A 24,297-nucleotide genomic window follows, 5' to 3' on the forward strand; every position below is an offset into this window, starting at 1 on the left:
GGTTAGTCCCTTTGGACGTCCGTGACAGAATGCTGAGCCACCTACTGACCCCGCGAGCGGCGTTTTTTTTGTCTTGCCGCAGTTTTTTTTTCTTGTTCTCTGGGCTGTTTTTTTTTTTTTCAGTTCCTCTATTCTAATCACTGGATATCACTCCGATCTTCTGTGCCTGTGAGCGGGTCCTGTACCTGGCTTTCCTCGGGTAGATCACTCCGATATCAGTGATTGAATGTTGAACTGGCTTGCCTATTCTTATTACTGGATATCACTCCGAGCTTCTGTGTCTGGAGCGGGTTCTCGTGCCTGGCTCTTCCTGGTCTTGCTCTCTCCGATATCAGTGATAGAATGGTAAGCTTTCTGCCCTTCCTCCATTCTTTTCGCTGGATATCACTCCGGGCATCTGTGTCTGTGAGCGGACTTCGGTCTGGCTTTCCTCAGGTTGTCCACTCCGATATCAGCGTTAGAATGTGAACGTGCCCATTTGCCGTTCCTCCATTCTTTTCGCTGGATATCACTCCGGGCATCTGTGTCTGTGAGCAGACTTCGGTCTGGCTTTCCTCAGGTTGTCCACTCCAATATCAGCGTTAGAATGTGAACGTGCCATTTGCCCAGTCTGCGGTATTTTTCCCAGGGATTTTTGTGTTTTTTTTTCGTTTTTTGCCTTTTTGTTTTGATTTTTTTTCAAAAATGCTCTCTGTGTCTCGGAACTTTGGTTCCTACCTGTTTTTGGTTCCTATCTGTTTTGTGTGGTTTGTCTCCCTGGTCTTTCCCAGGTTTTTGTCTGTTGTGTTTGTGCTTGTGTACTTTTTTTGTTTTAAGTCTCCAGAGCTCTTCTCTACCCCCCCTTCCTCCACCCAATAAAGGTTTATACCCCGGAGGAAGGGGTAGCTCTCAGCCGTGGATTCCCGGAGGTTTCCTTTCAGTTAAATGAGGTTTTTCCTCCCCCCAGTGCTGGGCAGCTCATTTATTTGTATGGGCGTTGGGAGCCGCCCTTGAAGGGGGGGGTACTGTCACGCCCTCTGCAGCCAGAGGGCGCTCCTTCTCTGTCCTGTCCCTAGTTGCCGGTCTGCTGTCCTTCCTGTCCCTCTCTTTCCCTTGGGCTATATATTTCCGGGTCTTGCACTCTGTCCTGGCTTAGCACTGATGTTCGGATGTCATGAGACCCGCCTAGCACCAGGGCGCCCCACGTCCGCTCCCTGAGGGCATAGGTTTCTATACGGCATTCCTGAACTCTTTGCACTAATGAGCCCTGGCCTTTTTCCCGTCTCGCCGCTACGCATATGGGTCTTTTTCTGCTCTCCTGCTCCCCACGGTTATTCCCTTTGGACGTCCGTGACACATTAGGTGTTAGTAAAACAGTTGCTTAATTTAATCTGTTGTCCGACTTCTTTAAATTCAATGCTTAATATGTAATATTAATATGGAAGCATGTAACTAAAGGGAAATTTTGGTAGGTGAAAATCAAAATATAATGTTGATCATCATTAACAATATTGTAACGCAACGGGGGCTCAGGCGGGCGCCCTATCGCCGTACCCGGCGAAGGGCTATCCCACCCCACTTCTGACACCAATGTAACGCAACGGGGGCTCAGGCGGGCGCCCTTGCCACATCTGTTCGGCCCCTGCACCGTCCGGGGCTCGAACCCGGGACTTCCGCGTCTCTCTGCAGTGACCTAGCCCCGTGAGCTAAAGAGAGATCTCTCTACAGCTCAGTAGCTGTAGTCCTGCTATCACAGGGAAGGGCGGTGACGTCACCCGCTCTGGTACGCCGGCTCTTACACAGTGCCTGTCGGCCGTAAGCGTTACAATATTAATGGATGATTTTAAATGTATGTATATAAATAATATATTTACTGTACTGTATATAAACATTTTTGTTGTTTTTGAAGTTTTAGACAAAACTTTTCTACCCTTTTAATCTCAATGTGAACTTCAACTACAGTAAAGCCTAGAAAATAGTCCATATTACAACATTAAAATCATTTTGTGAGACTTTAATGTAAAAGCAGTAACAGATGTGCAAACAGATGGAATAACTGGAAAGCATGGACTGGGTGATTGTAATGAAAAAGGACAGAACCTCATTGACTTCTGCATCAATAACAACCTTGCAATCACATACACAGTGTTCCGACATCACAGAAGACAAAAATGCACATAGCGATACCCATACAAAAAGATAATAATATCTATTATCTATCAAATAGATTATATCCTCATAAACAACAGATGGAGAACACCCATATCACAATGCCAAACCATTCCCCAAACATATTGTAGAAAGCAATCATCTGTTCCCGACAAAGCAAATGCTGAAGTTGAATTACAAAAGGAAGAACAAAGAAAGAGATATGATGTAAACAACATGGATGAAAAGTATACCATTGATATCATGATCTATTTCTCGATCTTTTTCGAAGTGTTTCAAACACCATACATAAATGAGAAATGTAAAGTAATCCAGGAACTGTCAGACCAGACAATTTCTCTGAAGAAGGGCAAAGCCATGAAGCTGGAAGAGAAACAAAATAGAATAAAGATCTTAGCAACATACATAAATCAAAAATATACTGTACTAGATCAGCAATTACATCATGGGAAACATTGTCAGATTGTCAACTACGAAGTACATGAAATTTTAGACATCAAATGTACTTCATAAAATGATGAAAAAGAAGGGACACATTACTGACAAATAGAAGAGTTACTGCATAGAGCTACTATATGTGCAGATAATACAAAAATGCTATGGTAGAAACAATAGAACTAAGGCAACTAACAGCAGCTATGAAGAAAATAATTTATATCGTATATGGAAAACACAAGAGTAGCTGGATTTGATATACTTAATATGCACAGAAAAGGTGACTGTGACAGATTCACCCCTTAACCAGAGCTGTTCATAGGGTCAGCACTCAGAAAACTCAACTGCAAAAAAGAATTTGACGATTTATTGCATTTATATGCATTTATTGGCACATCTAAATGCTTTCTTTTTAAAAGATGTGTAAGAAATAGCTGTGTAATGTCACTCTACTTATTTCATCTTCTGGAAGAGATGTCAATGAGAATAGCAGTAAATCGTTATGACAAAGCTTTTAAATTAGGTGTTTAATTAAGTGGATAATTATCAATCTACATTGCAGTATTAAACGCAACTTCAGAAAGTGAATTGCAAATAGTAGTGAACAGTTTTAGGAGCAACAAAGAAGAAAATTAAAGGGACCGTACAGATAGAAAATGAGGTACTGAATCAAGTAAATTTCTTTGTATAATTTGTATAATACTCTATCAGGAAGGTGGATGTGAGAAATACATTGATGAGAGACTGCAAGATCAACAGATATATCTTTAACAAGGCAGTGGAAGAGTAGGAGATTAAAAAATGTAACAAAGTTATAGCTTCTTCAAACTCTGCTATGATCCATTGGCACATATTGGATGAAAAGTAAAAATAAATAGCACAATATTAACTCTTTTAGAAGGTGGTACTATAAATATCTGTTATGAATATCCAAGATAGTGTATAAAACCAATCATTCACACTTCATTTGTATCACATACACTCTCTCATTTCACATTTAGAAAGAAAGAAAAAATAACAAGCACTCTGTCACAGATACCAACTTCAAACTATTTGTCAGTATATGGAGAAAAGAACTAGGCTGCTTTGGTCAAGTGACGAGAACAGAAGTAGAAAGAGAAGCTTGATTCAAGGATGTAGGCCAGGATCAAAATCAAGAGGAAGGTAACACACTTGAGAGATGAACTTATATAAACACATTTAGTGATAAATGAATTTGAGAGTGCAGAAAAAAATAGATGATTAGAAGGACATATTGCTCACCATTAACCCTCTGGAAAATGGATGGCACTAAATGACAATGGCAAATACACAGATTCCAGTACTCCATTACAAAATGAGTAAGTTTGAGTGATAATGGAAACTTTGGCTGTAAGAATATTGGTAGGAAGGGTAAAGTAAGATTTTAAAATAGATCTCTTTTATCAGGAATACAAAATTTCACAGGTATTGACTAAGACTTTTGTTCTACTTTATACTGTGCAGTACCCCATTCCAATAGAATTTATCCCTAAGCATAATAATATTTCCTTCTAAATGTGTATGTAAGTCTTCTGTTAATTATAGAAAGAACTGCTTTGTAATTACAAAACTCATCAGGAGATATGAAATATTTAAAGGGAAATTAAATCTTTATAAGAAAAAAATCCCCTTGATTATCAGACAAGTCTTTCATAGAATCTAGATTTATATTGTGTCATTTTAGGTATTTCTTCAAATAAAGTTTTATTCGATGTGTATGAATTATTGTAATATGCGTTACAAATAATAAAGGCAGTGTTAACAATACTGTTCAACAAAATAATCCCATCTACAACCATTGTTGCAAAATGGTTATTTTAAACCAACTTTATTTTTTTTATTCAAAATGGATATCCCTGATGAATGACTTGACCCATGACAAAAGTATTGATGCAGAATTCCAGAATTGTCCAAACTATATGAGCTTCTTGAAAAAAAAAACTTCTTTACATTTTAACAGAAATAATTGCCTTAATTGCCTTAATAGCCTTAAAAAACTTTTACATCTTTTTAGATATTTTGTTAATGTTTGTTTTCTGTATTTTCTCTAAACGTTTACTAGCACATTTTAAACTTCGCTGCAGAACACAATCTGTGGTGGCAACATGTAAACTAAATCATAAGATTTATTTTAATTAAAATAATTTAGAAAAAATACTCTAATTAAATTTTTCTTTATTAAATACTTGGGTAAAAATTAAAATAACTTCCAGGAATTCTGTTAATTACCAACACCTAATTGGGTTTTTTTGTGAAGGAACAACTGTTTAAAAAATATAGACAGGACCATCTGATTCTTTCTAATTCAGCTCATCTACATGTAATTACGCCCCACACTCTCCCTCGCAAACGCCATTACATTCCCAAACCCACTGTTTCACAATCTCATTCCTAATTGAACCCATCACATTCCCACATGCACCAGATTCCACAAATTCTTACTCCCAGATCATTTATCCAACCAGTATTCCCTTCAGTATTTAAAGTTCCCCCACACACCAACCCATGCTCACTATTGAGAAGCCTCCTGTAGAATTTTCTTGTGTGTGTTTCACAGCCTTTTGACTGACCTCCTGGTACCAAATCTTTGCTCCTGCCTTTTGACTACGCCTTTTGGATTTCCCTGGTTACCGGATTTATTGCATCTCTCGCTGACCAAGCCCCTGGATTACATCTTTGGATTGTCCCTGTGCTACTCCACATTCTGCAGGATTCACAGTTACACATAAGGATACTCCTATTCTACCAATCAGTTTTGTGACAATTACATTGTAATGTAATTCACTACTTATTACTTCCAACAATAGCAGCCAACAGCAATACTAATTCTTGAGGGGAAATAGCACCCAAGAATGAAATACATTAGGGAGTGTTAGGCATGAGAAGATTTGGCTTAATCCCTCGGAGATTGCATGAAGAGGCTGGGACCCACATTCAGGGCGAACTTAAACAATTTAGGAATGCAAGAAAAAGAGGTATTTAATTGCTATTTTGGGGAACTACTGTACTGTACATCATATGATTACAAGTTAAGGCAAATACAATGAAAGAGAATGTAGTTAATGATTCACTACCCCTCATTAATTTTTATTGGGATGATACACTGAGTAGGTTGCCTGATGTTCAAGAGCAGACAGAAAAAGAGGAAAGGAGAGAAGAAAGTGCTGACCAGGCAGGGTCCATGAGAGAGGCAGGAGAGTATGAAGGAAGAAAAAAGGAAGTTATAAGGTGAAGGGCCTGTGACGTGGAGACTCTCATTGAGCTAAATTGGAAGCCAAGGGACAGGAAGGAGAGCAGAAATTATAGGACGCCTGCTGATTGAGCTGGTAGGAAGCTAAGCAGATCTGAAAAGGCCAAAGAGATAGTGTCAGAAGAAGCAGCAGGGGCCAAAAGAGTTTGAAATACGGCCAAAAGTACAGACACATGTTAGGTCTGAACTAGATAAGAAGGGCAGACAGAGGAGAGAGCGAAAGTTAGATTTTATTACACAAAGGAATGATCAGTTAGAAGCCCTGAGTGTTAGGGTTTTAGTAAAACCTCGACTAGATCATTGTGAGATGTGAGGATGTTGGGAGCAGTTAGAGGCTAGAGGTGGCCATCAAACCATGTTTGACTCCTGGGAGCAGTGAATAGAAAATGGACTGTAGGATAGGTTATTGCTGATCTGAGGGCAGATTAGGTATGGTATAATCCTGGGGACAGACTCAGAAGAGAGGTAATGATGATAAATCCTCATACTTATATGGTGCTTTTTCTGAACACTCCACTCAAAGCTCTTTACGGGTAAAGGGGACTTCACTCCACCACCAATGTACAGCATCCACCTGGATAATGCGACAGCAGCCATAGTGCATACAGTACATTCACCACACACATCAGCTATTAGTGGGGAGGAAAACAGAGTGACGAAGCTATCATAGATGGGGATTATTAGAAGACCATGACTGGTAAAGGCCAATGGGAGGTTTGGCCTTTACACCCCAGGGTAAATTGGGTAACACCCCTTGTTTCTTCAAGAAACACCCTGGGATTTTTAATGACCACAGCGAGTCAAGACCTCGGTTTCATGTCTGGTGGACCAAGGCTTCACCTCACTGCTGGTAAACTTCTTTTATAAATGGATTGGTTTGTTATGTTTATTTTGAAGAGTAAACTTTTTTCACTGTAAGCTGATGGTCAAAGTATTCTGCTTTTTGCTGTCACCACTATATGACCTGTACCAAATTACAAAATACCTAAAAAACATAAGGGCATACATTATAAAAGATTAACAGATGAACAACATGGCACTTGACATTTCATTCTGATATTTCACATTATCAATCAAACTACTCAATTGAGACCAAACTGACAATCATTGGTTACTTACTAATTGTAAAATATTATTTTCATTTTTTAAACCATTTATAACCCTGTCAAAGGGTTATCTGTTAAAGAAGTACTTTAAAGATGAGGCAAACTGAAGAACAGTAAATGTGACATTAATACAAAAAGAAAAAAAAGCTCTAGTATTTTGATATGTAACATTTCAGCATTATAACCGAGAGTAATTAATAAAGGTTCAAATTAATTATTACTAGTTAATGAATGATAAAATAAATCCTATGAAAAGTTTTAGGTGTTGGATTAGTGCAGTACAGCTGAGTTTGTCACAACATACTGTACCTGTACTAGTATGATTGAATGAGGTTTTCCAAAAAATTTGTGTTTTTGAATGCAATTGTAATGATAGATAAAGTGTGTGGATTTTAATAAATATAATTAAATCACAAAGTGCTTTACATGGAGGAGACCCACTGCATCAACCCTAAAGTGCAGCACCCTCACATTCAGCCACTACAGTATGTGCCAGCATCCCCATTAAACAACAGATCAGGAAGAGAACCAAGAAATTGCTACCCCAGCTGAACTAAGAAAGACTTTTAGTAATGCCAGATTGTGCAGGCCCATAATCATGCATTCATTTAGTCATGAACAATGGTGCTAACATCCATACATTTATTTATATGTGCATCTACAGCATACCAGCAAAACAACAACAATTACATTCTGTAACTATTTCTAATGTTTTATGTCTTACTAGCTAGGCCCTGAGAGGTCCCACAATCTTTTACGAATTATTGATGATATAGAAAACTACCTCTATGATTCTTATTTATTAAATAAGACGAATACGGTATAGCCAGGAATTGTTCTGATATGATACGTGTAATGCGCACAATTCTTATTGTTACAGCTTTAGGTAACTAGGAAGTGTCTATTAGATTTTAGATCAAATTTGTGAGACTAGGCGGAGTAAAGACCTCTAGCTTCAAAGCAGAGAGGATGTTTGCTGAGATGTGGGGGCTCCCTTGAGTAACAACTTACCTAGGTAAGTTGTGGGTTAATGGTTGTCAGTACACAAATACACCATATAAGATCACATTAAGACCACAGGAAGAAGGAGAGGACAAGTAGAAGAGGGAGAAAGGACAGAGAGGTCAGACCACAAGGGAGGATTGGGAACTTGAAGCATGCTCCAGCCGAGAGCCCCTACTTCATGATCATCCAAACAAAACCTGACTGGAGCTCAGTATCTAAACCTTGCTAGAGCGAGTATGCCATTGTGTCTTTTTAGGAACATGGGTTTCCTGGGCAAAAGATCTCTAAGTTAGAAACATTTTTTCTGTTTGTGGGTACATTTCTAGAATAGGGAGATAGGCTCCCATACAGATGCAGCCATTCAAAATGGGTGAGGTATTTCGCGGCATACCCCGGTGGGCGTGTCGCGGTATCACGCGGTATCACGCGGCATTTGACGCTCTGCCGGAAACTATCCGGCGTCACCTTGTAAAACCGCCAGGGGGAGCTTAACCTCTCATGTACAGCATTTGAGCCTTTAATTTTGAACTGTGTATTACAGCATGTTAATCATCAGTCATTAAAATGTTGGTATATTTTATGAAAGCAAGATTGCTCAGTTGGACAAAAGTACACAACCTACCTCTATCAGAAATATTTATGCATCAAAGCTGTAGGGAAAACCGGTTCAGGGACACCAAATATGTAATCATAGTGGCTCTCTGAAGGCACCAGTTCTGTAGGGTTTGGGCATTTACTGAGACAATTATTAATTGTAGCAGTAAATCACAAAGTTGATTCTTTTGATGGCTTTAGAGTCCAACCATGCGACATAACTCAAACAACGCACACACACAGGTACTAATACACGAGGATACATTTATTAATACATAGAATATGCCTTAAACTAACAGATCTTATCGAGAGGGTTATCAGAATACAAAAGATATATATTCAATCAGTTACGAAGTGTTACATATATCAAGAGGACATACGTTCAGTATATCATTCATTAAGACCGTTTCATAAATGAACTTGGTTATAACTTCTACATTAGATACTCGAAACAAGTACATAACTCTTAGGAATTAAATTGATATCAACTGGTTGGGATAACAATTGAATTCTCGAGCTGTAATGCATTGAAGTTGAATACTCATCCAATTTCTGGGGATTCAGATCTCCTGCGGGCACAAAGAAACAGTTGCAGGCTGTTGCTGTCCAATCCGCGCTCTCTGGCTCGGTGCCAGGCTGTGCTGTGCGGCTTGCGACGGTGCGCTGCAGATGCTCACTGACCGGCTAGTTAGTGTTGGCTTTAACTAGCAAAGTTTGTGCACAGGAGAAAAGATGACTGTGGGTCCCAGCAAGTCAGGAAGAGGACCGGTTCGTTCCTGATGAAGAGCTAGTTCTGAATAGTGATTCAGCTGTCCACAGTTCTGACCTGGTCACGAGGCCTGCTGCTGGTGCTAACCTCGGGTGGATCCTCTGGTTATTCTCTGGCAACCTCCACTCTAGACTCTTAGAACAAAGGAAAGTTCTGGCACTCGGACACACTGGCCGTTCCGTGGTTGTCCGGGCTGAGTCTCAGGATGGTCAGGAGGCGCGCTGCGAGAATGTCCTGCCCTTGGGAGCCTTCTGCTCCTGGGCCGTCCTGCCCTGGAATTCTCACAGAATCTTGTTGAATCTGAATCTGTATCTCTCAGGCTCTCTGTGCTGCCTGTTTTTACCTGGAGGAACTTCAGCTCATTGATTGGCTGAAAGTTCCATGGGCATCAGAGTCCCACGTGGGTTACTCGGCCCTACCAGTCCCTGATTGGTTGATCAAGGTGAGATATGAGTCACTTACTCCTGACACTTAGTAATACAGTCCAGATGTCCAACTGGCACTCCCTAGACAGATAGGCGCCAATGGATGACCATTGATCATGATAGCCAGGCTTAGCTAAGTGCATCCCCCTTTGGGAGCTGTCCTTATCAAAAGAAAACATCTTGCATGAATGGTTTCTCTGTGGCTGCACCACAGAGATGAACAGAGAAATGGGGCCTAATTTGGGAAAGCTCAGAAACACTTAATTCTGCCTTATTAATAAGCCTCACCGCTACAAAGCCTTTACTGAAGATATTACTAATAGTATTAATAATGGATGGCTTTGTACAAGCTGTATACTCAAAGTATAATTTCTTTAGCACATTTGTACAAGCACTTGGAATCTGTCCAAGCCATACTTTGTCAGGCATTTTGTTTTACTTCAACGGGCATAAAAACTTCCTTGCTTTTAACAGGGCGTTTCATAATTTCTAACTATGAAAATGATTTAAAATGCGACAGTTATCATTCAACTAGAGCTCAAAATATCACAAGAATCCTCAAGAGCACAGCAAAGACTGTATTAAAAGACACTTGTATTTATCAACGCTTTCTTTTCCGTATACCAGATTTTAAGGAACCACTTCAGAAGGGTGTCAGCCAGTCAGATTCCAGGAATCGGTACTTTAAAGGAAAAATACACACCGGTATTCCATTTCTCCCTAACGATTTTAAGCATAGAAGTATTTAACTAGCATGTGAAATAGCGTGTGAAAAAGTGGTAGTTTTAAGCTTTTCTGCCAATATAATATGGAATCGCGTATCTAAAGAATTTAATAACGGTATGATTATATTCGTGTACTGTGACAGGGCTGTGTACGGCTGTTTCGCCTCCCTGTTCATGCGAGTTGTCTTGTAGCCTACTGGTCTACGTGCGTGACTAACAACGCACAGGTTGTGTGTTCGAATCCAGCTGGTGCTGGACATTTCTTTTAACAAACATTTCTTCGAAAAAATAGAATAGCGATATTATGGACAATCAATTGACTTTTATATTTCAAAATATCGCAACATGATCAATTCTAAGTCATTTTTGATAACAATGAATAGTCACCTTCTTCCCTTCTGACAGCGGTTCCTGCTTCTATTGTGTGTGTGTGCAACAGAGTAAATTTTTATAGAGAAATGGAGGCTGGACAGTATGTGTTACAATATAAACATTTATATTGATTTAAATCCTGTTCTGATTTAAATCGCAAACGCGTGTTTAATTATGTGTTTTTTAATCATAATCAGGCTAATGCATTTCTACATTTCTGTATGAACCAGCTTAGAGGTTCATACAGAAAGACAGCTTGTGTTTAAACTGAGTGTAAGGTAATTTATGCTTCTAAAGTCATGGTCAGCATTTATTATTGTACTGTGCTGTAAACTTTTTCTGTGCCTAGTCACATTATTTTATAGCGCTTTTATTGCGTTATTTAATCCGGTGGCGCTGTGTGTTAGTTTCCTGAAAAGCATTTTCATAGAGCAATCACACTGTGTTTATGTAGAAAAAGCGATTAGGTTTATGAGCAATCTAATTACCTATTCGCTTAAAACGCTATATAAAATAAAGTTTATTTAGAGATGAATGATCAGTGTCGCAGTTTAAATAATTTTTGTAGGAGGGCTTGGACAGATTCCAAGTGCATTTTTGCAATTTACGTTGCATTGTCCAATGTTCTGTTGTAATACAGGCTAGAATACAGTTAGTCTAAACTTTATCAGCTTATTTAAAATAAATTTTTTGAATCCCCGGCGGAACACACTCCATAGGAATCAGCGCTTTTATACAGTATATCGCCTTTAAACACATATATTTAAACACTATTCATTGTTATTAAAAAGACTTCAATTCCATCATGTTGTGATATTTAGAAATATAAATTTGTTTGGTGCGAGTGAGGTTTTATTTAATCTCTGACCAAGGGAAACATTTCATTTTTTCAAAGAAATGTTTGTTAAAAAATAAAGTCATAGTTCTATGGGATTCAATCACAGACCATGTGACATGGGAGTTAGGAAACTAACACACAGCGCCACCGGATTTAATAACGCAATAAAAACGCTATAAAATAACGTGACTAGGCACAGAAAAAGTTTACAGCACAGTACAATAATAAATGCTGACCATGACTTTAGAAGCATAAATTACCTTACACTCAATTTAAACACAAGCTGTCTTTCTGTATGAACCTCTAAGCTGGTTCATACAAAAATGTAGAAATGCATTAGCCTGATTATGATTAAAAAACACATAATTAAACACGCGTTTGCGATTTAAATCAGAACAGGATTTAAATCAATATAAATGTTTATATTGTAACACATACTGTCCAGCCTCCATTTCTCTATAAAAATTTACTCTGTTGCACACACACACACACGATAGAAGCAAGTACCGTAGTGGCTGAGAGGAGAATGATGTCCAAACTGGAGGCCATCATGGACAACTTCTCCCATCCCCTCTATGACAGGCTTGCAGGAATGAAGAGCACGTTCAGCAATAGACTGATTCATCCACGGTGCGACAGGGAGCGCTACAGGAGGTCATTCTTGCCGTCTGCCATAAGACTGTACAACGCATCCACCTTGCGTCTTGGCAGAGGCAACAGCGACAGTGACCTGTTTCTGGACTAAACGCATATACACATCTACTGCTACATCTGTTCTCTTTCTTTTTCTTTTTCCCGTTTACAACCACTTTTGTATGCCAGGGACCTGTGCAATACATTTATATTTATATTTATATCTATGGTTACATCTATATTTATATTCATACGTGTGATACGATTTTCTGTGTACTGTTCTGTTCTAGTTTCCTCTTGTGTGTCCGGACTGTGAGTAACTCTTGTATTGTATTGTATGTATTGTACTATTAGTATATAATTCGTTACACTGTGGCTGTGTTGTGTGTGTTAAGCTGCTGTTGCACTGCAATTTCCCTCACGGGATCAATAAAGTATCTATCTATCTACCGCTGTCAGAAGGGAAGAAGGTGACTATTCATTGTTATCAAAAATGACTTAGAATCGATCATGTTGCGATATTTTGAAATATAAAAGTCAATTGATTGTCCATAATATCGCTATTCTATTTTTTCGAAGAAATGTTTGTTAAAAGAAAAGTCCAGCACCAGCTGGATTCGAGCACACAACCTCTGCATTGTTAGTCACGCACGTAGACCAGTAGGCTAAAGACAACTCACATGAACAGGGAGGCGAAACAGCCCTACACAGCCCTGTCACAGTACACGAATATAATCATACCGTTATTAAATTCTTTAGATACGCGATTCCATATTATATTCCCTATTAATCAAATTCTAAAAGTATGCTTGTTGACTCCGGTATCACGTTAGTTAAAGACTTCGAAGCTTAAAATGTTTAGGGAGAAATGGAATACTGGTGTGTATTTTTTTTCTTTAAAGTACCAAGACCAGCTATATACTGTATGTTTATGTTCCAAAATTAATATTGTTTATGGCCTTCACACGCGTTACAGTATGCTCCCATTCTTTTGATGCTCAGCTACTAAGATTTCCCTTCAGTGGTAAAATTCAATATCTACAACGGGCACAGTAAAGACGTTTACAGTAAGTCTTTCTACGACAGACCAACGGACCACGAGTGCCCCTAACGGTCAACCAATCACGTACCCCGGTACCCAGCGTCATCTTGCGTCATGATACGCGACACTGCAGCCAATTACCTTTGGCTTTGAATGGCTGCATCTGTATATTTTGTGGCATCTGGGGTGTAGAGAGAGAGATTTAACTGCAGGTTGTATTGCTTTTATTGAGAAGGCAGCTTATCTTTTATTTGGTCTCTGTAAGTATTAAGAGTTTAATACTTAGTAGCAGTCTGGGATTTTCTGGGTGACCAGAATGTTAGGCCTCTGAAACGCCTTGTTTGTAAATACTGTATAAAGAGTAGCTTGTGTTTTTTTTGTGTGTAGCATAGTGTTTGTTCTTGTCATTTGTTTAAGCAAAAATGCCTGGACTATTATTCTTCTCACCAAAGCTGTGCCAGAGAACAAAAAAATCAGGTGCCTCTATACCAACTGCTCAGGTATATTCTTGAGAAATAATTTACAAGTTGAGGGTTATGATTAATTATTCTATGTATTGACTAAACCTCTCAGTCAACTCCTGATTTTCACTATTCATACCCACCCCCATTTGTTACATCATTTAAGCTATTTCTTGATTTTTTCCCCTATGGCTACAGATTATACAGTATATATATATGTTCATTCCCTTTCTCAAATGCTTGTTTATGTTTATGGCCTGTGCTTTGTGAAATATTTAGAAATTTACAATCCTGCTTTTCAGTTTGTGGCTTGAAATAGCTTTTCGATAAATGATTATCCTTTCTACATACTGTCTATCCACCTAAAGATAACATTATCATTGCTAAGGTGGACAGCTAAATGTCTATGACCTTTTAAATACTGCAGCAGAAATGTAAATTATTTTTGTTTCTGTGAAATGAAATAAAAAAATAAAATGACCTCAAACATATCACAGAAATTAATTCACAATCTAATGATAACATGAAGCTTAAACATTAAATCCAAAGCCATTGATTTTATTTCACCCAATTTGATTTTACTACACCCAATTTGTATAAACATTTTAAATGCATTTGCAAAGCAGTACCTCATGCAAAATTTAGTCTGCCTATAAGCAAACTTCCAGCAGCATCAATAAGCTGCAGCACAAGACAACTGCACATCATTTTATACTGTCAAGCAAGTGATTAATTATTACTGATGTTCCAGTGTTTCTAACACAACCTCAAGAAACCAGTCTTCGCATTTCAAATCAAGTAGATTTGTGACAGATACAGATGGCAACTCAGTGTTTTGAGAGAAAATTTTGTCATGTTCATAAAGATTAGCAAAAGAAGATACGCAAAACTAAGACAAAAACAATGCATTGAGATTAGAGATATTATGGATACAATTAAATGTAGTTTGTGAAAAAAAACATTATTTCCAGTTTTAGTTTCTAGAGAAAAAAAAGGATTTTTATCTTTATCTTTATAGGATATCCATCAGAACCCAAATCATGCCTGATTCATTTTGCTTAGAGGTTTGATTCTTTGATTTATCTCACATTGTGCCTGTACCTGAATGCCAATCTTGTATCAAACAAAAAAAAATCCTTAATTTCCAGCAGTTCATTGATCAAAAAATGTATGAAGCTTTATCTTGAATTATACTAAATACTACTATTTGATTGAATTTTCCCTGACATTAACAACTATTCAAAATAAATAAGTGACTGTTTTCTGTCCTAAACATATTCATATCTGCATTGTTACTTTTTTTTGTTTGGTCTGATTTTTGCATTGCTTTTATAAATATCATTTAGAATTTTAGATACCTCAATCAAGTTTTGACATTCTTCTGTATATATTTCTTATTACAACATCTTTCAGTGCAGGAATTCCTGTATTTCATTTGTCCTTCTTTGAATTTATTCCAAAGAACAAAAATATTTTGTTGGTGCACAAAAATAAAGAGGGCTTGTATTTTTTTTATGAGAGACATGCATGCTATGTATGGTTTACATAGTGTAAGTATAACCTTTAAAGTGTTTTTTGCAGCCAAGACTTCTTAACTAAAAATTCCTTTTCTTCCTTTACCACCCTGTCTGATTCTAACCTCCATCCTCTGTTCCTTTATCAAACGACTATCACTTTTTCCCTGAATCCTATTCCATCTCATCGGTTTCAGACTATTGCTTCTGCTATTACATTTCTTAACACAAACATTCACTCAAGTAATTTCCTTTTGGTTTAAAACAGCTTACATGTTCTCTGTTGTCAATAAGCCTTTTACTAACCTCTCCTCCACACAGACTCCCTTGAGTGACAAGTTCACTGGCTACTCTCCTTACTAAGTACTCTTTCCTAAGCATGCTTTAGTCAAGATTCTGCTCTCCATGTTGCAAAAACAGTTCTCCTCCCAATCACTGATGCTTTCTGACCTTGATTCTCCTTTGCCCTAGTTTTCCACTGACCCTTTACAATGATTAAATAAGATTAATTTCATTTTTGCCTCTTCAAGACCATATCAGAAAGCAGAACAAATGTTTTTTCAAAGTAAATTCTACACTGATATAAGAAATATTTCTTCTTATATACTACAATATATGTAGAAAATCACTGATCCATTAAATTTATTGTCTAGATATATTATATTGGCATTACAATGGGATCTTTCACAATTAAAATCAATCCTGTTCTAGAACCATTTGGAATATGATAACATAGAAAGCTGCGATGGGTCACACAAAAAATGTTCTTACATACAGTGTTGTGTAACTGTACATTTGTAAAGATACAGGTGGAAAGCAGTGAGCGATTCAGTGGTGGCCCTTGAGGTGCATTAGTTGTTAGTGAATTGCTTCATTTAATCTCTCTACAGTGCGTGTTTAAATCTGCTTAGTATGGAATTTCACAAATAAAACTAGCTGAGCATAAAAATAACAGGAGAATAACATTTATGAACATCATAAACATGTTAACCTGTCTGTTTCAACACTGTCTCTAAATGAAGCTTTGGTACAGTGGATTAGGTGCTTGTCTATCAACCTGGAGGTCAGTGTTTGATTCCCTGTCAAGGCACATGTTTTTCTTTCAACATATTGTCACGACTCGTACCTTCTTCCGTAAGCACCCTGGCATTCCCACGCATACTTAATTCCACACACACTAATCCAGGAATTAATTATCCAACCATATCTCTCTTTCTCCAATATTCAAACACTCTTCACCGGCTTACCTATGCTCACTATTAAGAAGTCTTCCACAGTTTTCTCATGTGCGTTCTAATATTCTCGGCCTGACTCCTTGATTACTCAACCTGGTTCTCCTACTTTTGACTTCGCTCTTGCCTAACGACTTGGATTTGGAATCTCGGACTTACTTTTGTTCGAACTCCCTTACTCACGGCTTCACATAGGGGTCCAACTACTCACCCTCTGTCAGGAATTCTGAAATTCACGTTTATCTCATCCAAACAAAGGTTTGTTTTTTTTAAAGTTTCGGAACGTTGGATGGTGTCACGATATTAGTTCCCCCTCCTTAAGGGTGCTCCAGCCCTTTCACTTAAGACTTCATTCTCTGCACCTGTTCCCTTTTCCCAGCCCACCTTAAAAGCCAGGCGCTGACGCTCATCCGGGCTCTGCATCTGATTTCCATATCGTGCGAGTCCGGGACCTGGAAGCGCCTGGTCCCGTTAAGGTTTTAACCCCTGTTCCCGTTCCCGTTCCTGTTCCCCGTCCGCCGGTTCCGACCCGGCCTTCATGGTTTTTAATTCTTTGTTCTAATGGATCTCCAAATGAGTAATGAGTAAATGAGAAATGAGTATTTCTAAAAAGCTATGGTACCCTGCAGCCCCTGAACTGCAAACTTCTGCAGTATCCCCTGTGCATTCTGAATGGCTGGATCTGTATGTGATGATTTTACCATATGTTAAACACACACATAAAGCTTTACAAGGTTAAATGGGGAATTCTGTGTTTAAAAAAACATGCACTGTATCATGTGTTCACAAGTGCAGGATACATATTTACTGGGATTTATTATGGTCCATTTTTTAATAATGTGTTCCACTTGTCAGATCTGGCCATACCAAATGTAATTTTCTTACTCAAAATTTACTGCACTTACCAGTCTCTGAAACGGACAATCCATCATCCTAACCCATTATCAGGATTTAAACCTGGAATTACTAAACAGAGTAAAGAGTTCTATTTTTATATAACAGACACAGGGCAGTTTGTGCTCTGTGTGATTAAAAAAACATTGTTGAAACTTATGCAATATTTGGTAAAGTGTTACTGTAATTATACCAATTTCCTTCACTTTCCTTAAATTGCCTTTTATGATCTACCGTCTTATCTCAAAGGCAATATCAATGTATAAAAAGAGGTGAATCCAAGGGCAACCTGCTTGGTTGAAAAAAGAGAGACCTACATATTTAACAGCATTAATAGGTGTCTCTTGGTCACAGAGGGTTGCCTTCTACTTCAATGATTTCTTGTGTTATTGAAAGTGTGAGAAGCACAGTGTGACCTCTTCATGACGCACAACACACAACAGTAACATGACAGTTTAGAAAAATAAAAGCTTCAGGTAATCTTATCAAAAGAAATCTTAACAAATATATAAAGCTTAGCATACACAGTATTTAACGTGTCCTAGTTACATAAAGACAAAAAAAACAGTTTACGAGAAGCTAATAAAAAACTGGCTGGACAGATCTCTTTTTAGTTGTTTTAAACTATAAAATGGAGTATAGAAAAAGCAACAGCTTGGCAACATAAAAATAAATATTACATTTACTTCTAAAATATATTTTAAGTGAAAGTAAAAGTAAACTATACTGATTAAAAAGGCCACAAGTAGAATAGATTGTGAGGAAAAAAACAGGTTTAGATGATACACCAAAGGGAGATGTGACTCTCGTGGGTATGTATGTAACTGTGTCTGTCAATTTTAATCTGAATTGCAAAGCTCTACTTGTTCTGCCAGTCTATCACGCAAGATAAAATAGGTTCTAATGAAAAAAGTAACTGTTATATAGCATTTACAGTATAAGACATTATTCATGCTATAATGGCCTATAATGCATCTGCACTGGTAGTGGAATGAGCTCCAAATGAAGATTTAAACAGAAGATGGAGACTGTAAACTTTCCCACTTCCATACTCTTGTATAGAAACATCTTACCTCCAGAGTGCCCACTCATGCATCTTCACTTTGCTGGCTCATTCCTCACAAAATGAGGAGGGTTTACTTCAGCCTTGTCCTTAGTCAGGTTGCTATTCTCTCATCCAGGTGGTTAAACCAATAAAACAATTACTCTAAATCTCACCTCTCCTTTTCATTAGAGTTGAGTTGAGTTGTTGAATAAGGTAAACAGGTTTTGGGGTAAAAATCATTGATGTTGAAATGAATCTTTTTAAGAACATCAGAAAGCCTAAAGACAAAAACGGACCATCAGTCCTAAGTTTCCTATACACTGTCTCCGGGGGAAAGTTTATGTAAATGAAAGTAGTACTAACACCACACTTTTCTTTCCTGAGTTTCGTGGCGTTTCTGTCACGCCCTCTGCAGCCAGAGGGCGCTCCTTCTCTGTCCTGTCCCTAGTTTCCGGTCTGCTGTCCTTCCTGTCCCTCTTTCCCTTGGGCTATATATTTCCGGGTCTTGCACTCTGTCCTCGCTCAGCGTTGACGTTCGGATGTCCTGAGACCCGCCTAGCACCAGGGTGCCCCACGTCCGCTCCCTGAGGGCATAGGTTTCTATACGGCATTCCTGAACTCTTTGCACTATGAGCCCGGGCCTTTTTCCCGTCTCGCCGCTACGCATATGGGTCTTTTTCTGCTCTCCTGCTCCCCACGGTTTGTCCCTTTGGACGTCCGTGACAGTTTCGTCGTCCACATCTCTTCCAAATACAGTCCGTAATCCGTTCCCTTAATCCTGATCCGATCCGAGTTCCAAAAGTCCATAATAAAGCCAGTCCGCGATGTATCCTTATCCCGTGTCCGTAATCCAAAACCGTAAACCTTTTCTCCTTTCAGTAGTCCGTTATTCTTTAGCCCGATCTTAACATGCACCTCTTTCCTCTCTTTTCCTCCAAACCGCATTCACCTTATCGGCTTCCCCCCTGTTCACTGCCTCCGGGGGAATTATATTTCGGTTCCTGATGCGGCTCAGCTGTGTCTCATTGTTTCTTAGGGTAGACCCTTTCCATTTACTGGTCAGCTGATTCTTTTTGGCCGCCATTTTGCTAAGATCCATCTCTAGTATTTTCAGTGTTTCGTTCCGGAAATACCTGTTAGAGATGACCCTTCCCCGTGTCCTTTTACATTCCATCCCCCTAAAATCAGCCCCGGCCTCGGGCTATCTAGAAAAAAATAAACAGTGCATTCGGGAAAGGTCGTCTACATTTCCTTGTTTCCTTTCCGGGTCTATATACCGTTTGGAATTGAAATCTTTGCAGACTAAGACCCCATCGTGTAATTCTATCGTTTTTATCCATATTTTGTAACATCCATGTTAATGGCGCATGATCTGTGTATAATATAAATCGTCGTCCCAATAAATAATACTTCAAATAGTCTAGGGCCCATTTGATTGCTAGACATTCTTTCTGTCGTGTAGAGGGGCGGCCATGGATGCAAACCCTGGAATGAAACATCGATAGTAACTTGCCAGTCCCAAAAACGTTTGAATTTGCTTCTTGGTAGCTGGTTTGGGCCAGTTCTTGATTAACTGTACCTTCTGATCTTGGGGCATGATCAATCCTCTCCCGATCGTATAACCCAGGTACTTGGCTTCCCTAGGCCCCAGACAACATTTATTTGGGTTGGCCGTTAATCCTGCTGCTCGCAACGCTTCAGTCACTGCTTCCAGGTGGTGTAGATGTTGTTCCCAGGTCGTGCTGTGGATTACAACGTCATCCAAGTAGGCGGCTGCAAAATCCCGATACGGTCTCAGAATTCGGTCCATCAATCTTTGAAATGTTTCGGGAGCACCATGCAAACCGAAGGGTAGGACCCTATACTGATATAGTCCCTCAGGTGTGGCAAAAGCGGTTTTGGCTTTATCTTCTTTGGCCAGCGGCACTTGCCAATATCCCTTCGTAAGATCAAGGGTGCTGATGTATCGAGCGTTACCTAATCACTCAATTAGTTCATCTATACGGGGCATGGGGTATTCATCAAACCGCGAGATCTCATTTAACCTCTTGAAATTGTTGCAAAATCGAATAGTCCTATCCTGCTTGGGGATCAGAACTATCGGGCTAGCCCATTCACTATGGGATTCCTCGATTATTCCCATCTCCAGCATTTTTCCCACCTCTTCTTTAATCAATTTCCTTTTGGCTTCTGGTACTCGATACGGGGGTAGCCTTACCTTCTCTGATTCCGTGACAACCTTATGTTGTATAAGGTGGGTTCGACCAGGTGTCCGGGAAAAAACATCTTTGTTTTGGGTTAGGAATTCTTGTAGTTCTTGTTTCTGTGCTGGAGCCAGGTCTCCCACGGCTACCGCACCCGTTTCTTCTTCCAGAGGGTCTGGGGAAAAGTGGATGAGCAGCACGTCGGAACCATGCCATTTTTCCAGCAAATTGACGTGGTAGATTTGATGCTGCCGTCTTCTGTCATGTTGCTTGACCTTATAGTTGACTGGCCCCACCTTTTCCACCACTTCATAAGGCCCCTGCCAGGATGCCAAGAATTTACACTCTGGGGTTGGAACTAGAACCAGTACTCTGTCCCCAATCTGAAATTCCCTCGCAACTGCTCCCCTATTATAAATTTGTTGTTGTTGAGCCTGGGCTTTCTCCAGGTTTTCTTTCACTATGGGAACAATAACATTTATTCTTTCTCTCATCTGTTCCAAATGCTCAATGATAGTTTGTAAAGGGGAAGGTTGATGTTCCCACGATTCTTTGACCATGTCCAATAGGCCTCGTGGTTTCCGAGAGTATAATAATTCAAATGGGGAGAATCCAGTCGAAGCCTGCGGTACTTCTCGAACCGGAAACATGAGATACGGGAGCAGCTGATCCCAATTTTTCCCATCCTTTTGCATCGTCTTCCTAAGCATGCTTTTCAGGGTCTTATTAAAACGTTCTACTAGACCATCGGTTTGAGGGTGATAAACAGAGGTTCGGATCTGCTGTATACCCAGTAGCTTACATAAGTCTCGCATGACTTTAGACATAAAAGGTGTTCCTTGATCAGTTAGGATTTCTTTAGGAATTCCGACTCAAGCGAACAGTTGTACTAGCTCTCTAGCCATGTTTTTGGCGGTGGCAGCTCTCAACAGAATGGCTTCGGGGTACCTGGTAGCATAGTCCACTATTACTAAAATATACTGGTGACCTTTGGTGGTTCTGATCAGGGGCCCCACCAAATTCATCCCAATCCGTTCGAAGGGGGTTTCAATAATTGGGAGGGGAATCAAAGGGTTTCTATAATAAGGTTGTGGCACACTTTTCTGACACTCGGGGCATTCCTGACAGTACTTCTCAATGGCCTTATAGATCCCTGGCCAAAAGAACCTAGAGAGGAGTCTCTCGGATGTCTTCTTTACCCCCAGGTGTCCGCCCAGGAGGTGGATATGGGCCAAGTTGAGGAGCTTCATCTGGTAGGCCCGGGGAATAAGGAGTTGTTCCACTTCTTCCTGTCCCTTCTGCTGCACCTGATAGAGGAGGTTATTCTTTGTCATAAAATATGGGTAACTCACTGTATTAGGATCAGTACACCACTTCCCATCAATTTTCCTGACATGGCCCCACGCATGTCTCAAGTTCCCATCTTCTAGTTGGGCCGTCCCAAACTTACCACGACATTCTGGGGGTTCTCAGTTCGGTAGATCCATATTTCCAAACTCAACTCCAAGTTCAGTTCCGCCTTCTTGTGGGTCCGTCTCATCAGGGTCGTCGGTAGGGGCGTCACCACGGTTTTCCGGGCAGGGGATTGGTCTTAGACTAGCTGTTTGGACCGTGTTCCAAATCTGGAGGAAATGGGGACAATCTCGTCCCAGTACGACAGGGTATGGCAACTGCTCAACCACTCCTACCTTTGAACGGTAGGTCCCCTGTTCTGTAGAGATGCTCAATTCGACCATCGGATAGACCTTGGTGTCCCCGTGAATGCAAGTAATATGTATTCCCTCTGTTCTCGGAATCTCTAGTTCTCCCGGAAGTATTGTAGGGGTCACCAGGGTCACGGCACTGCCAGAGTCCAACAAGGCCTCGATGGGTTCTCCCCCTATCTCAATTTTCGTAAGATGGGGATCCTCGCAGGTCGGGACCCGTGCTGTAAGGTAGTTACATTTGGCTTCACCTCTGGGGTCTACCTGCATGGGTTCGGACAGGCCGGGGCAAGCTGGCTAAATGCCCTTCTTCCTGACAATTAAAACATCGCAGGGTTTCTTTCCAAGGCCGGGGCCTTGAGTCAGACCTCCCCCGAAGGGGTTTTTTAAACTGTATAGGTTCCTGATAATCACTATACTTTATTGGCTGATACTTTATTTCGGTTTCCAGACTCTTGGGGCTTCTTCTCTCCTCCTTCCAAAAGTCCCCTTTTCCCTCCCTAATCAGGGCCTCTGTGGCATGGTGTCTGTCCACCAAGTCCACGGCTTGATCTAGTGTCTGGGGATCCCCTTCACTTACTTTCCTTTTCAGGTGAACAGGCAGACTCCTCACAAAGTGATCCAACACCATCCTTTCTACCACCTGTCCTGGGTTTAATTCTTCTGGCTGGAGCCATTTCTTTGCCAGATGTACCAGGTCAAACATCTGAGACCTTGTAGGCTTGTTCATCTGGTAGCTCCAATTGTGGAACCGGACTGCTCATATCGCCATGGTTACCCCTAGTCTTGCCAATATCTTCTTTTTCAGAGTCTCATAATTCTCTGCATCTTCCTCTTTTAAATCATAATATGCCTTTTGGGCTTCTCCAATTAAATAAGGGGCTACTCTCCTAGCCCATTGCTCTTTGGGCCATGCATTTCGAGCTGCAGTTCTTTCAAAGGTGGTTAAATACGCTTCCACATCATCAAGCTCAGTCATCTTTTCTAGCGTAATTTGTTCCGCCTGAGCGGTGCCTCTCCCCGCTACCGGGGCCTGCCGGATTTCTTCCCCTAATCTGTGCAATTCTGTGCGTACTAATTTTTGCTCCTCTATAATTCGTCCGTTAGTTTCACTTTGGATTTGGTTCGCCTCCAGTTGCGCTTCGATAGCTTCTCGTTGTCCTTTTAATGCCTGGAATTGGGCGAGGGTGGCCTGGGACAACTGCTGTATTAATTGTTCCATAGCTTTTCTTCACACGCGCAAAGCAAAACCCACACACATACACACAAAAAAACTTGCTTTCTTTGATTCTCAAACCCGAGCGGGAGCTGCCCTCATCCTCCACCAATTGTGGTGTCTCCGGGGGAAAGTTTATGTAAACTCTATCCAGCATCATTCCACCACCCCTACTGTACATGCCCTTGTAATGCACTCCTTGCATGAACACTATAAATCATGTAAAAAGGTATTTTTTAATACTTATAGATATTGTCTGTTAATCAGTGACCAGTTTTGTCCATGCATCCTGCTCACTTAATTGAACTTGAAATAAATATTAGGATCTACCCTTGTTGATTTTTATTACAGTACATCTCATTTTATTAATTGTATTAATCAGATCCCCTCTCAGATGTCTTGAAAAGGTTTCATTCCTTTATTGTGTCCTAAAAACTCGTTAAGTTGTTAAGCTCTTGAATTTACTGTATCTTTTTGACATTTTGGGGTTTTCTTCCAAAACATGACAGATTGGGGCTGTCTAATGCATTCTACATTTATAACATAAGCTCTCTTGAATTGTATTCTATACATTGTTATGTAACAAATGCCTATGTCGTTTACTTTCTTCTTTGGATTGCACGAGTGTTAAATCTACTACCACCTGTAGTTCTTTTCCCACAAAG

The 24,297-nt window shown here is 39.8% G+C and overlaps 1 protein-coding gene across 1 annotated transcript in view; it reads right to left on the minus strand.

Annotated features, from left to right (window-relative positions):
- Window positions 1-2,008: 2,008 nt before the first annotated feature.
- The window catches only part of sec22c (SEC22 homolog C, vesicle trafficking protein), a 123,559-nt gene continuing 101,270 nt past the window's right edge, over window positions 2,009-24,297 (minus strand). The window contains exon 7 of the mRNA XM_015354183.2: window positions 2,009-2,511. Within this exon, the coding sequence (XP_015209669.2) occupies window positions 2,470-2,511 (42 nt within the window). The 3' untranslated portion in view covers window positions 2,009-2,469. The remainder of the gene's footprint in view (window positions 2,512-24,297) is intronic.

This window comes from Lepisosteus oculatus, chromosome 6 (genome assembly GCF_040954835.1).
Source record: "Lepisosteus oculatus isolate fLepOcu1 chromosome 6, fLepOcu1.hap2, whole genome shotgun sequence".
Taxonomy (NCBI): domain Eukaryota; kingdom Metazoa; phylum Chordata; class Actinopteri; order Semionotiformes; family Lepisosteidae; genus Lepisosteus; species Lepisosteus oculatus.